This window comes from Oncorhynchus clarkii, chromosome 18 (assembly GCF_045791955.1).
Source record: "Oncorhynchus clarkii lewisi isolate Uvic-CL-2024 chromosome 18, UVic_Ocla_1.0, whole genome shotgun sequence".
Taxonomy (NCBI): domain Eukaryota; kingdom Metazoa; phylum Chordata; class Actinopteri; order Salmoniformes; family Salmonidae; genus Oncorhynchus; species Oncorhynchus clarkii.
In genome coordinates, this window is record NC_092164.1 from 16,703,706 (window position 1) to 16,716,038 (window position 12,333).

At 43.4% G+C, this 12,333-nt stretch overlaps 1 protein-coding gene across 1 annotated transcript in view; it reads right to left on the reverse strand.

The window, feature by feature from the left end:
- Positions 1–11,234, reverse strand: part of LOC139373086 (solute carrier family 2, facilitated glucose transporter member 2-like) — a 35,247-nt gene extending 24,013 nt beyond the window's left edge. The window contains exons 1-8 of the mRNA XM_071113180.1: positions 10,839–11,234; positions 7,408–7,503; positions 7,133–7,332; positions 6,856–6,980; positions 5,307–5,422; positions 4,196–4,358; positions 3,151–3,257; positions 2,231–2,311 (exon numbers count right to left, since the gene is read on the reverse strand). Of these exons, the coding sequence (XP_070969281.1) occupies positions 2,231–2,311; positions 3,151–3,257; positions 4,196–4,358; positions 5,307–5,422; positions 6,856–6,980; positions 7,133–7,332; positions 7,408–7,503; positions 10,839–10,853 (903 nt within the window). The 5' untranslated portion in view covers positions 10,854–11,234. The remainder of the gene's footprint in view (positions 1–2,230; positions 2,312–3,150; positions 3,258–4,195; positions 4,359–5,306; positions 5,423–6,855; positions 6,981–7,132; positions 7,333–7,407; positions 7,504–10,838) is intronic.
- Positions 11,235–12,333: the final 1,099 nt, after the last annotated feature.

A 12,333-nucleotide genomic window follows, 5' to 3' on the forward strand; every position in this document is an offset into this window, starting at 1 on the left:
TGACAGTTGTTCCCCCTCTCTCAGTAACTCACAGTGTCGATTCCTGACAGTTGTTCCCTCTCTCTCAGTAACTCACAGCGTTGATTCCTGACAGTTGTTCCCTCTCTCTCAGTAACTCACAGCGTTGATTCCTGACAGTTGTTCCCTCTCTCTCAGTAACTCACAGCGTTAATTCCTGACAGTTGTTCCCTCTCTCTCAGTAAATCACAGCGTTGATTCCAGACAGTTGTTCCCTCTCTCCCCCTCTCTCAGTAACTCACAGTGTTGATTCCAGACAGTTGTTCCCTCTCTCTCAGTAAATCACAGTGTTGATTCCTGACAGTTGTTCCCTCTCTCCCCCTCTCTCAGTAACTCACAGTGTTAATTCCAGACAGTTGTTCCCTCTCTCTCAGTAACTCACAGCGTTAATTCCTGACAGTTGTTCCCTCTCTCTCAGTAACTCACAGTGTTGATTCCAGACAGTTGTTCCCTCTCTCTCAGTAACTCACAGTGTTGATTCCTGACAGTTGTTCCCTCTCTCCCTCTCTCTCAGTAACTCACAGCGTTAATTCCAGACAGTTGTTCCCTCTTTCTCAGTAACTCACAGTGTTGATTCCTGACAGTTGTTCCCTCTCTCTCAGTAACTCACAGCGTTGATTCCAGACAGTTGTTTCCTCTCTCTCAGTAACTCACAATGTTGATTCCAGACAGTTGTTCCCTCTCTCTCAGTAACTCACAGCGTTAATTCCAGACAGTTGTTCCCTCTCTCTCAGTAACTCACAGCGTTGATTCCAGACAGTTGTTCCCTCTCTCCCCCGTTTTCTCAGTAACTCACAGTGTTGATTCCTGACAGTTGTTCCCTCTCTCCCCGGTTTTCTCAGTAACTCAGAGCGTTAATTCCTGACAGTTGTTCCCTCTCTCTCAGTAACTCACAGCGTTGATTCCAGACAGTTGTTCCCTCTCTCCCCCGTTTTCTCAGTAACTCACAGCGTTAATTCCTGACAGTTGTTCCCTCTCTCTCAGTAAATCACAGCGTTAATTCCTGACAGTTGTTCCCCCTCTCTCAGTAACTCACAGTGTTGATTCCTGACAGTTGTTCCCTCTCTCTCAGTAACTCACAGCGTTGATTCCTGACAGTTGTTCCCTCTCTCTCAGTAACTCACAGCGTTGATTCCTGACAGTTGTTCCCTCTCTCTCAGTAACTCACAGCGTTAATTCCTGACAGTTGTTCCCTCTCTCTCAGTAAATCACAGTGTTGATTCCAGACAGTTGTTCCCTCTCTCCCCCTCTCTCAGTAACTCACAGTGTTGATTCCAGACAGTTGTTCCCTCTCTCTCAGTAAATCACAGTGTTGATTCCTGACAGTTGTTCCCTCTCTCCCCCTCTCTCAGTAATTCACAGTGTTAATTCCAGACAGTTGTTCCCTCTCTCTCAGTAACTCACAGCGTTAATTCCTGACAGTTGTTCCCTCTCTCTCAGTAACTCACAGCGTTGATTCCTGACAGTTGTTCCCTCTCTCTCAGTAACTCACAGCGTTAATTCCTGACAGTTGTTCCCTCTCTCTCAGTAAATCACAGCGTTGATTCCAGACAGTTGTTCCCTCTCTCCCCCTCTCTCAGTAACTCACAGTGTTGATTCCAGACAGTTGTTCCCTCTCTCTCAGTAAATCACAGTGTTGATTCCTGACAATTGTTCCCTCTCTCCCCCTCTCTCAGTAACTCACAGCGTTGATTCCTGACAGTTGTTCCCTCTCTCTCAGTAACTCACAGTGTTGATTCCTGACAGTTGTTCCCTCTCTCTCAGTAACTCACAGTGTTAATTCCAGACAGTTGTTCCCTCTCTCCCAGTAACTCACAGCGTTAATTCCAGACAGTTGTTCCCTCTCTCTCAGTAACTCACAGTGTTGATTCCTGACAGTTGTTCCCTCTCTCTCAGTAACTCACAGCGTTGATTCCAGACAGTTGTTCCCTCTCTCTCAGTAACTCACAGCGTTGATTCCAGACAGTTGATCCCTCTCTCTCAGTAACTCACAGCGTTAATTCCAGACAGTTGTTCCCTCTCTCTCAGTAACTCACAGTGTTGATTCCTGACAGTTGTTCCCTCTCTCTCAGTAACTCACAGCGTTGATTCCAGACAGTTGTTCCCTCTCTCTCAGTAACTCACAGTGTTGATTCCTGACAGTTGTTCCCTCTCTCTCAGTAACTCACAGCGTTGATTCCAGACAGTTGTTCCCTCTCTCTCAGTAACTCACAGCGTTAATTCCAGACAGTTGTTGTGAGAGATGCATCATCAGGGCTACAAACAGCTGCTGCCTGTAGAGAGACGACCGCACCTAGAAGACCACAGACATATTACAGCATTAATACAGGACTACAGACACACATCACATTATTAATACAGGACTACAGACATATATCATATTATAAATACAGCACTACAGACATATATCACATTATAAATACAGCACTACAGACATATATCACATTATTAATACAGGACTACAGACACATATCATATTATTAATACAGGACTACAGACACATATCACATTATAAATACAGGACTACAGACACATATCACATTATTAATACAGGACTACAGACACACATCACATTATTAATACAGGACTACAGACACATATCACATTGTTAATACAGGACTACAGACACATATCATATTATTAATACAGGACTACAGACACATATCATATTATTAATACAGGACTACAGACACATATCACATTATTAATACAGGACTACAGACACATATCATATTATTAATACAGGACTACAGACACATATCACATTATTAATACAGGACTACAGACACACATCACATTATTAATACAGGACTACAGACACATATCACATTATTAATACAGGACTACAGACACATATCACATTATAAATACAGGACTACAGACACACATCATATTATTAATACAGGACTACAGACACATATCACATTATTAATACAGGACTACAGACACATATCATATTATTAATACAGGACTACAGACACATATCACATTATTAATACAGGACTACAGACACATATCACATTATTAATACAGGACTACAGACACATATCACATTATTAATACAGGACTACAGACACATATCACATTATTAATTCAGGACTACAGACACATTTAGAGCGCTATAGAACGTACCAGTACAGCGATAGAGACTTGCGCCTCCTTCTCCACCTCCTCCTTCTCCCTCCTCATCTCCTCCAGGTCAGCTGATGGGTCATACTCTCCCTTCAGACGACGCAGACCTAAAAACGCACACACACACAGCAAGTGTGTATTTTGGACACACCTACTCATTCAAGGGTTATTATTTATTTATACTATTTTCTACATTGTAGAATAATAGCGACGACATAAACTATGAAATAACAACCCACTCGAGTGGGTTGAGTCACTGATGTGATCTTCCTGTCTGGGTTGCCCCCCCCCCCCTTGGGTTGTGCCGTGGCGGAGATCTTTGTGGGCTATACTCGGCCTTGTCTCAGGATGGTAAGTTGGTGGTTGAAGATATCCCTCTAGTGGTGTGGGCGCTGTGCTTTGGCAAGGTGGGTGGGGTTATATCCTGCCTGTTTGGCCCTGTCCGGGGGTATCATCGGATGGGGCCACAGTGTCTCCTGACCCCTCCTGTCTCAGCCTCCAGTATTTATGCTGCAGTAGTTTGTGTCGGGGGCTAGGGTCAGTCTGTTATATCTGGAGTAATTCTTCTGTCTTATTAGGTGAGCTGTTCTTGCCATAATATGGACTTCATAATTTAATAAATAGGGCTATCTTCTGTATACCACCCCTACCTTGTCACAACACAACTGATTGGCTCAAACGCACTAACAAGGAAAGAAATTCCACAAATTAACTTTTAACAAGGCACACTTGTTAATTGAAATGCATTCCAGGTGACTACCTCATGAAGCTGGTTGAGAGAATGCCAAGAGTGTGGAAAACTGTCATGAAGGCAAAGGGTGGCTACTTTGAAGAATCTCAAATATAAAATATATTTTGATTTGTTTAACCCTTTTTTGGTTACTACATGATTCCATATCTGCTATTTCATAGTTGTGATGTCTTCACTACTATTATACAATGTAGAAAGTAGTACAAATAAAGAAAAACCCTTGAATGAGTAGGTCCAAACTTTTGACTGGTACTGTATTTTCTAAGAGAGATCTGAGATTTCTACAGTACATACTATTTTTGGCCTCCTCCACCATGCCTCTCTTGATGTAGAGGTATCTGGGACTTTCAGGGCACAGTGGCAGCAGTAGAGACTGTAAAACAGCAGGAGCTCCAGACAGACCCAGCAGCAGCGGCCAGTAGTAGTCATTACCCAGGAGGAACTCTAGACCTAGCACCTGGGGGACAGGGGGACAAAGATGAGGGACAGACACAGAGAGAGACAGGGGACAGAGATTAGGGACAGACACAGAGAGAGACAGGGGGACAGAGATTAGGGACAGACACAGAGAGAGACAGGGGGACAGAGATTAGGGACAGACAGAGAGAGAGACAGGGGGACAGAGATTAGGGACAGACACAAAGAGAGACAGGAGGACAGAGATTAGGGACAAACACAGAGAGAGACAGGAGGACAGAGATTAAAGACGGACACAGAGAGAGACAGGGGGACAGAGATTAGGGACGGACACAGAGAGAGACAGGAGGACAGAGATTAGGGATGGACACAGAGAGAGACAGGGGGACAGAGATGAGGGACAGACACAGGGAGACAGGTGGACAGAGATTAGGGACAGACGCAGAGAGAGACAGGGGGACAGAGATGAGGGACAGACACATAGAGAGACAGGGGGACAGAGATTAAAGACAGACACAGAGAGAGACAGGAGGACAGAGATTAGGGACGGACACAGAGAGAGACAGGGGGACAGAGATTAGGGACGGACACAGACAGTGACAGGGGGACAGAGATTAGAGGACAGACAGTGACAGGGGGGTAGAGATTAGGGACTGACACAGAGAGAGACAGGGGGACAGAGATTAGGGACGGACACAGACAGTGACAGGGGGACAGAGATTAGAGGACAGACAATGACAGGGGGATAGAGGATAAAGGACAGACAGTACCGGGGGGATAGAGATTAGAGGACAGACAGTACCAGGGGGATAGAGATTAGAGGACAGACAGTAGCAGGGGGATAGAGATTAGAGGACAGACAGTGCCAGGGGGATAGTGTGTGTGTGTGTGTGTGTGTGTGTGTGTGTGTGTGTGTGTGTGTGTGTGTGTGTGTGTGTGTGTGTGTGTGTGTGTGTGTGTGTGTGTGTGTGTGTGGGGGGGTTCTTACCTGACTCAGTAGTATACCACTAACAATAGCCAGCTGATGTAAGGTTCCTAGAGATCCTCTGTAGGCCATGGGAGCTATCTCCCCTATATACATAGGAACTAACCCTGAGGACAGACCTGAGAAAGAGAGAGAGAGAAGGGGAGAGAGAGAGAGAGAGAGAGAGAGAGAGAGAGAGAGAGAGAGAGGGGAGAGAGAGAAGGGGAGAGAGAGAGAAGGGGAGAGAGAGAGAAGGGGAGAGAGAGAGAGAGAGAGAGAGAGAGAGAGAGAGAAGGGGAGAGAGAGAGAGAGAGAGAGAGAGAGAGAGAGAGAGAGAGAGAGAGAAGGGGAGAGAGAGAGAGAAGGGGAGAGAGAGAGAGAGAAGGGGGGAGAGAGAGAGAGAGAAGGGGAGAGAGAGAGAGAGAGAAGGGGAGAGAGAGAGAGAGAGAGATAAGGGGAGAGAGAGAGAGAGAGAGAGAGAGAGAGAGAAGGGGAGAGAGAGAGAGAGAGAGAGAAGGGGGGAGAGAGAGAGAGAGAGAGAAGGGGAGAGAGAGAGAGAGAAGGGGAGAGAGAGACGTAAACGTAAAACACCAAATAATGCAGGCAGAGCAGAATTAGGCCGATACCCACTAATTATCAAAATCCAGAAAAGAGCTGTTAAATTCTACAACCACCTAAAAGGAAATGATTCCCAAACCTTCCATAACAAAGCCATCACCTACAGAGAGATGAAACTGGAGAAGAGTCCACTAAGCAAGCTGGTCCTGGGGCTCTGTTCACAAACACAAACACACCCCACAGAGCCCCAGGACAGCAACACAATTAGACCCAACCAAATCATGAGAAAACAAAAAGATGATTACTTGACACATTGGAAAGAATTAACAAAAAAACAGAGCAAACTAGAATGCTATTTGGCCCTAAACAGAGAGCACACAGTGGCAGAATACCTGACCACTGTGACTGACCCAAAATTAAGGAAAGCTTTGACTATGTACAGACTCAGTGAACATGGCCTTGCTTTTGAGAAATGTCGCCTTAGGGAAACCTGGCTCTCAAGATAAGACAGGCTATGTGCACACTGCCCACAAAATGAGGTGGAAACCTCAGAATTTGAAAACAAACCCGGTTTAGATAAACTCCCATATCTACTGGGTGAAATACCACAGTGTGCCATCACAGCAGCAAGATTTGTGACCTGTTGCCACAAGAAAAGGGCAACCAGTGAAAAACAAACACCATTGTAAATACAACCCATATTTATGTTTATTTATTTTCCTTTTTGTACTTTAACTATTTGCACGTAATATGACATTTGAAATGTCTTTATTATTTTGGAATGTTTATGAGTGTGATGTTACTGTTCATTTTTATTGTTTATTTCACTTTTGTATATTATCTATCTCTACTTTTGTACCTACTTTTGTATATTATCTATAAAGAGCTTGAATTTAAATGTAATTGAGAGGGGGGGGGGGGGGCATCAGTACCAGCTTTGTTGGTGGACAGAGCTGGGCCAAATACTTCCTTCCTGATGTAGTCTAGTGTGTGACTTCATTTATTGATTACTCACCACAGTAGAATCCCATGACACATCGTCCAGCGATGACCATGACGTGAGGTTTCCACATCTTAGCCATCACCATCAGTAGACCTGCTATTACTGCTAACACATTCACCATCAACATGCCCTTCACCCTGCACAGACAGCATAGGCATTAGCTCAGTGGGCTAACACAGTCTTGTGGCATACAGACGACCCGAGTTCAAACCCAGTCAATCACACAAGTGCATTCAGTTTCGTCTTGAGAAAGATTGAGGAAGAGGGAGGTTCGGATGCTCACACACACCTTCCTCTCAGGTCTCCAACGAAGCCCACCAGGAAGGATGACATCACGCCCCCGATGGAGAAGATCGACACAGACAGAGACCAATACATGACCACAGAGGGATGCACTTCCTGCTTCTCTGTCCCTGTACAGTTCTCTGATAGGAGGAGAGGCTCCTCAGGGAGCACCCCCAGGGACCGCCCATAATGCTGCTCTATCACCTAGGAAACAAAGTAAAGGTTTGTAATAGTACTTGCTGTTTACTCATGACTAAAATAGACAGTGTGTGTGTGTACCTTCTGTGGCGCATTGATGACTCCCAGGCTGTATCCGTACTGTAGAGAACCCAGGACTGCTGAAAACACTGCTAGGGTTAGAGTGCCTGTCAGCTGCTGTAGGACACACAGATGTGAAAAGGTGCCTGTAATGAGCTGACCTAGTGGGCAGGGAACCAGTTCAATGCACCATCCCACCTGCTGTAAAATACTGCTTATAACAGAGCAACAAAACATCTTCACATTACTCAGTGTTACGGTTTCCTGATTCAACTAATCAAGGGCTTGATATTTACTTGACTAGCTGAATTAGGTGTGTGACACATGCTGTTAATAAAAATATATGGAAATTTCTGCTCTGTCCAAAATTACAACCGACTGATTGCAGCATTACCGCAAAAATGGAGGCAAGTGGAAAGGTAGGGAGAAGGTAGGCAACTTGTTTGTTGGCCCTGCATTAAAGACCAAAATTGTCAACAACAAAAAACCTGTAATAAATACAAAAATACAGTTGAAGTCAGAAGTTTACATACTTAGGTTGGAATCCTTAAAACTCGTTTTTCAATCACTCCACAAATGTCTTGTTAACAAACTAGTTTTGGCAAGTCCGTTAGGACATCTACTTTGTGCATGACACAAGTCATTTTTCCAACAATTGTTTACAGACAGATTATTTCACTTATAATTCACTGTATCACAATTCCAGTGGGTCAGAAGTTTACATAAAGTATGTCTTTAAACAGCATGGGAAATTCCAGAAAATTATATTATGGCTTTAGAAGCTTCTGATAGGCTAATTGACATCATTTGAGTCAGTTGGAGGTGTACCTGTGGATGTATTTCAAGGCCTACCTTCAAACTCACTGCCTCTTTGCTTGACATCATGGGAAAATCAAAATAAATCAGCCAAGACCTAAAAGTAAATTGTAGACCTCCACAAGTCTGGGTCATCCTTGGGAGGAATTTCCAAATGCCTGAAGGTACCACGTTCATCTGACAAACAATAGTACACAAGTATAAACACCATGGGACCACGCAGCCGTCATACCGCTCAGGAGGAGACGCGTTCTGTCTCCTAGAGATGAACACAATTTGGTGCGAAAAGTGCAATTCAATCCCAGAACAACAGCAAAGGACCTTGTGAAGATGCTGGAGGAAACAGGTACAAATGTATCTATATCCACAGTGAAACGAGTCCTATATCGACATAACCTGAAAGGCCGCTCAGGTTTGCAACTGCACATGGGGACAAAGATCGTACTTTTTGAACAAATGTCCTCTGGTCTGATGAAGCAAAAATATAACTGTTTGGCCATAATGACCAAAGTTATGTTTGGAGGAAAAAGGGGGAGGCTTGCAAGCCAAAGAACACCATCCCAACCGTGAATCACGGGGGAGGCAGCATCATGTTGTGGGTGTGCTTCGCTGCAGGAGGGACTGGTGCACTTCACAAAATAAACCGCATCATGAGGAATGAAAATTATGTGGCTATATTGAAGCAACATCTCAAGACATCGGTCAGGAAGTTAAAGCTTGGTCGCAAATGGGTCTTCCAAATGGACAATGACCCCAAGCATACTTCCAAAGTTGTGGAAAAATGGCTTAAGGACAACAAAGTCAAGGTATTGGAGTGGCCATCACAAAGCCCTCAATCCTATTGAACATTTCTGGGCAGAACTGAAAAAACGTGTGCGAGCAAGGAGGCCAACAAACCTGACTCAGTTACACCAGCTCTGTCAGGAGGAATTTGCCAAAATTCACCCAACTTATTGTGGGAAGCTTGTTGAAGGCTACCTGAAACGTTTGTTCCAAGTTAAACTATTTAAAGGCAATGCTACCAAATACTAATTGAGTGTATGTAAACTTCTGACCCACTGGGAATGTGATGAAAGAAATAAAAGCTGAAATAAATCATTCTCTCTACTATAATTCTGACATGTCACATTCTTAAAATAAAGTGGTGATCCTAACTGGCCCAAGACAGGGCAGTTTTACTTGGAGTAAATGTCAGGGATTGTGAAAAACTGAGTTTAAATGTGTTTGGCTAAGGTGTACGTAAACATTCGACTTCAACTGCACGTCAGTTTTACTTGAGGACCTAAATGTTGACCGTGGCGCCATACAGGTTGAAAAATAGTTGGATGTACCGATTCCATGGCACATGGTCTATGAACTGAGACAAAAACTTTGAGTTTCTCCATGTAAATGATTATAGTACATTCTTGCAGCCAGTAGAATGTTATATATATTGGGATACAACCATCCCAGCTCTGCAGATTTTGCTGCGAAGAGACAGAATCATAAGCTCACTTGTTCTTGTACTGCCCATATGTAGCTTGTTTTTGGTCGCAGGTTCAGGAATGGCTAAACAATTGCAAAGTTTACTTGGAGCCAACTCTGCAAATTGCACTGCTGGGTGATTTGATAAGTCATAGTCAAATCGGCCAATAATATAATAATACTCTAAGCGAAAGTGTTTATCTTTCATTTGCAATCTGTAGAAACTACGAGAACAGAAAGGTTCAGAGCTTTTTGTGAAACATCTCACAGTGGAAAATCTATGGCAGCTAGAAATCCAAACTGATCTTCAGAGATAGAGGGGAGGGGTTGAGGTTACTGCAGCTAGAAATCCAAACTGATCTTCAGAGATAGAGGGGAGGGGTTGAGGTTACTGCAGCTAGAAATCCAAACTGATCTTCAGAGATAGAGGGGAGGGGTTGAGGTTACTGCAGCTGAAGGACGGGACTGAAAACAAACGATAACTAGAATATATTGTCTGTGAAATGTATGTAGTACGGAAGTAGAAGTAGAAGCCTAAGTGTTGTTGTTCATTAGTTTACTCCAATTAGGGGAGGGGTGGAAGGGTTAGGGGGAAAAATAAACAAGGGAAATGTATTAAAAAAATATATATATTTAAAATAATCTATATTTACAAAAAAAATATGTGTGTGGGATTGGAAATGATGCAGTCAATTACACTGATGGAAGCGACAATCTGTCTGGAATATTAAAGCTGCTCTGCCCCCTAACAAAGTGATAAAGGTGTGTCAATGATGGAATAAAACACAGACTGCTTGCTGCTGTTCCTGTTTCCAGATGTATTTCTGTCAGAACTAAAAAACAGATGAATCACTGATAGAACCAGCTCTCTCATGCCATCAACAAATGAACTGTCAAATCAATGGTACTCTCCCTCGGATTAATCATGACACACACACACACACACACACACACTCACTCCTGTCCTTGTGTGTAGCTACAGAGCATCGGTCAGTCAGTATTGAACAGTAGGAACTTTTACTACATTATGAAACGAACAGCTTGGCTTTCAACATCTGTTTAGTAAATGGATTAGATACCTCAAAACGAGTGTGTGTGCGTGTGTGTGTGTGTGTGTGTGTGTTTGTGAGAGAGAGCTAGAGTGTGTAAAAGTGTACGGAGAGAGATCTTACCTTTCCCGATTCCATGACAGGTTCAGAGTCTCGACACCAGCTCCAACAACACGAACTGATCACACACACACTTCCAGGGTAATCATCAATCGCTGGGATCACGCTGTGTCCACGCACTCATCTCGACATACACACAGCACTGGACAGAAAGACACACCGGAGCAGAGCACCTCTCTATCTGTACACCTTACTGGTGGCTGTTCATCATTCATGTCATCATTACCATCACACATGGTGCCTAACACACTTCACCTCCTGTCTTAGGTTGTGTTTGTCACCCTGTTTTCATGGTGGTTCAACTCTGTGATAGTGATTAGTGAACACACACACAGTGTCTGGGCTGGTATCCACTGTTCACACACACCCTGGTCATCCTGAGCTCAGCAGGCTCTAAATGAGGGGGGAGGTGTAACACACACAGACACACACAGGGAGAGACATTATTAGGTAAAGTTAATGATATACCTTCTACAGGGACAAAGTCTGAGGGTCAGTGGCCTCAGCTGATAACCCCTCACTGCAACCCCTACACACACACACACACAATCTAAACAAAAATACGTTTTAAAAAAACAGAATAATGTTCTAGTATCATTTATTTTTCTGTTTTACAAAACATAGAAACCAAAACATTAGTGATGAGTTGGTCGTTCAGAAACAAAGAGGTCTATAGTTTTTATTTTAAAGACAGAGTCCAACAGTAGTGATCAGCAGTCTGTTCACCAGATTGAGAGAGTGATACACCCATCACCCATCACCTCACACACACACACACACACACACACACAAGTTCAATCAGCACAGCTCTTTATTGCTAACATTCTAAAATGCAACCTGCCTCCATAACAGTAATTTTAGTGTAATGACCATGAGCAGTCTGGAAGTTTAATTCCCAGACAAAAGTGTCACCCCCTACACTTGTTTGTAATTTGAGGGAGTGGGTCTCGGCGAATGTAATGTTTTTTGGATGAATGTGTTTGTAGTCACGAAATATACATCCATGACCCACTCACACACACACCTTACCGAACTGTTGCATTCTGGGTAACGGAGTTCTACAGCATTTGATTAAGGACAACAGCTTCAGATGTTCTCGTCTTTTGTTTTCAGAAATGCTAATGTATTTCATAAAATCTCTTAAACATGGTTCTTTTTTAAATAAATTAAGTTGTTTATGATGAACTGATCATGTTCAAAGGACATAAGATGCTATCAAAGTGTTCAAATAAAATGGTAAACCAACAGAAAAGAGTGAACAAAACAACGGTAGATAAATCAGATGGCTTCATCATGCTAGGCACCGTACAAACAGGAAGGAGTCACAATCAGACCAGACCAATCAGGAGGGAGACAGCTTCACACAATAATTCTTTACACACAGAGACAGATAAGACAGACAGACACAGAGTGGTTCATTCTCAGACAATTCTCAAATGATTCTCAGTTGAGAATCAGGTTTTACTCTGGCATTTCAGCATAACATAAAACACACAAA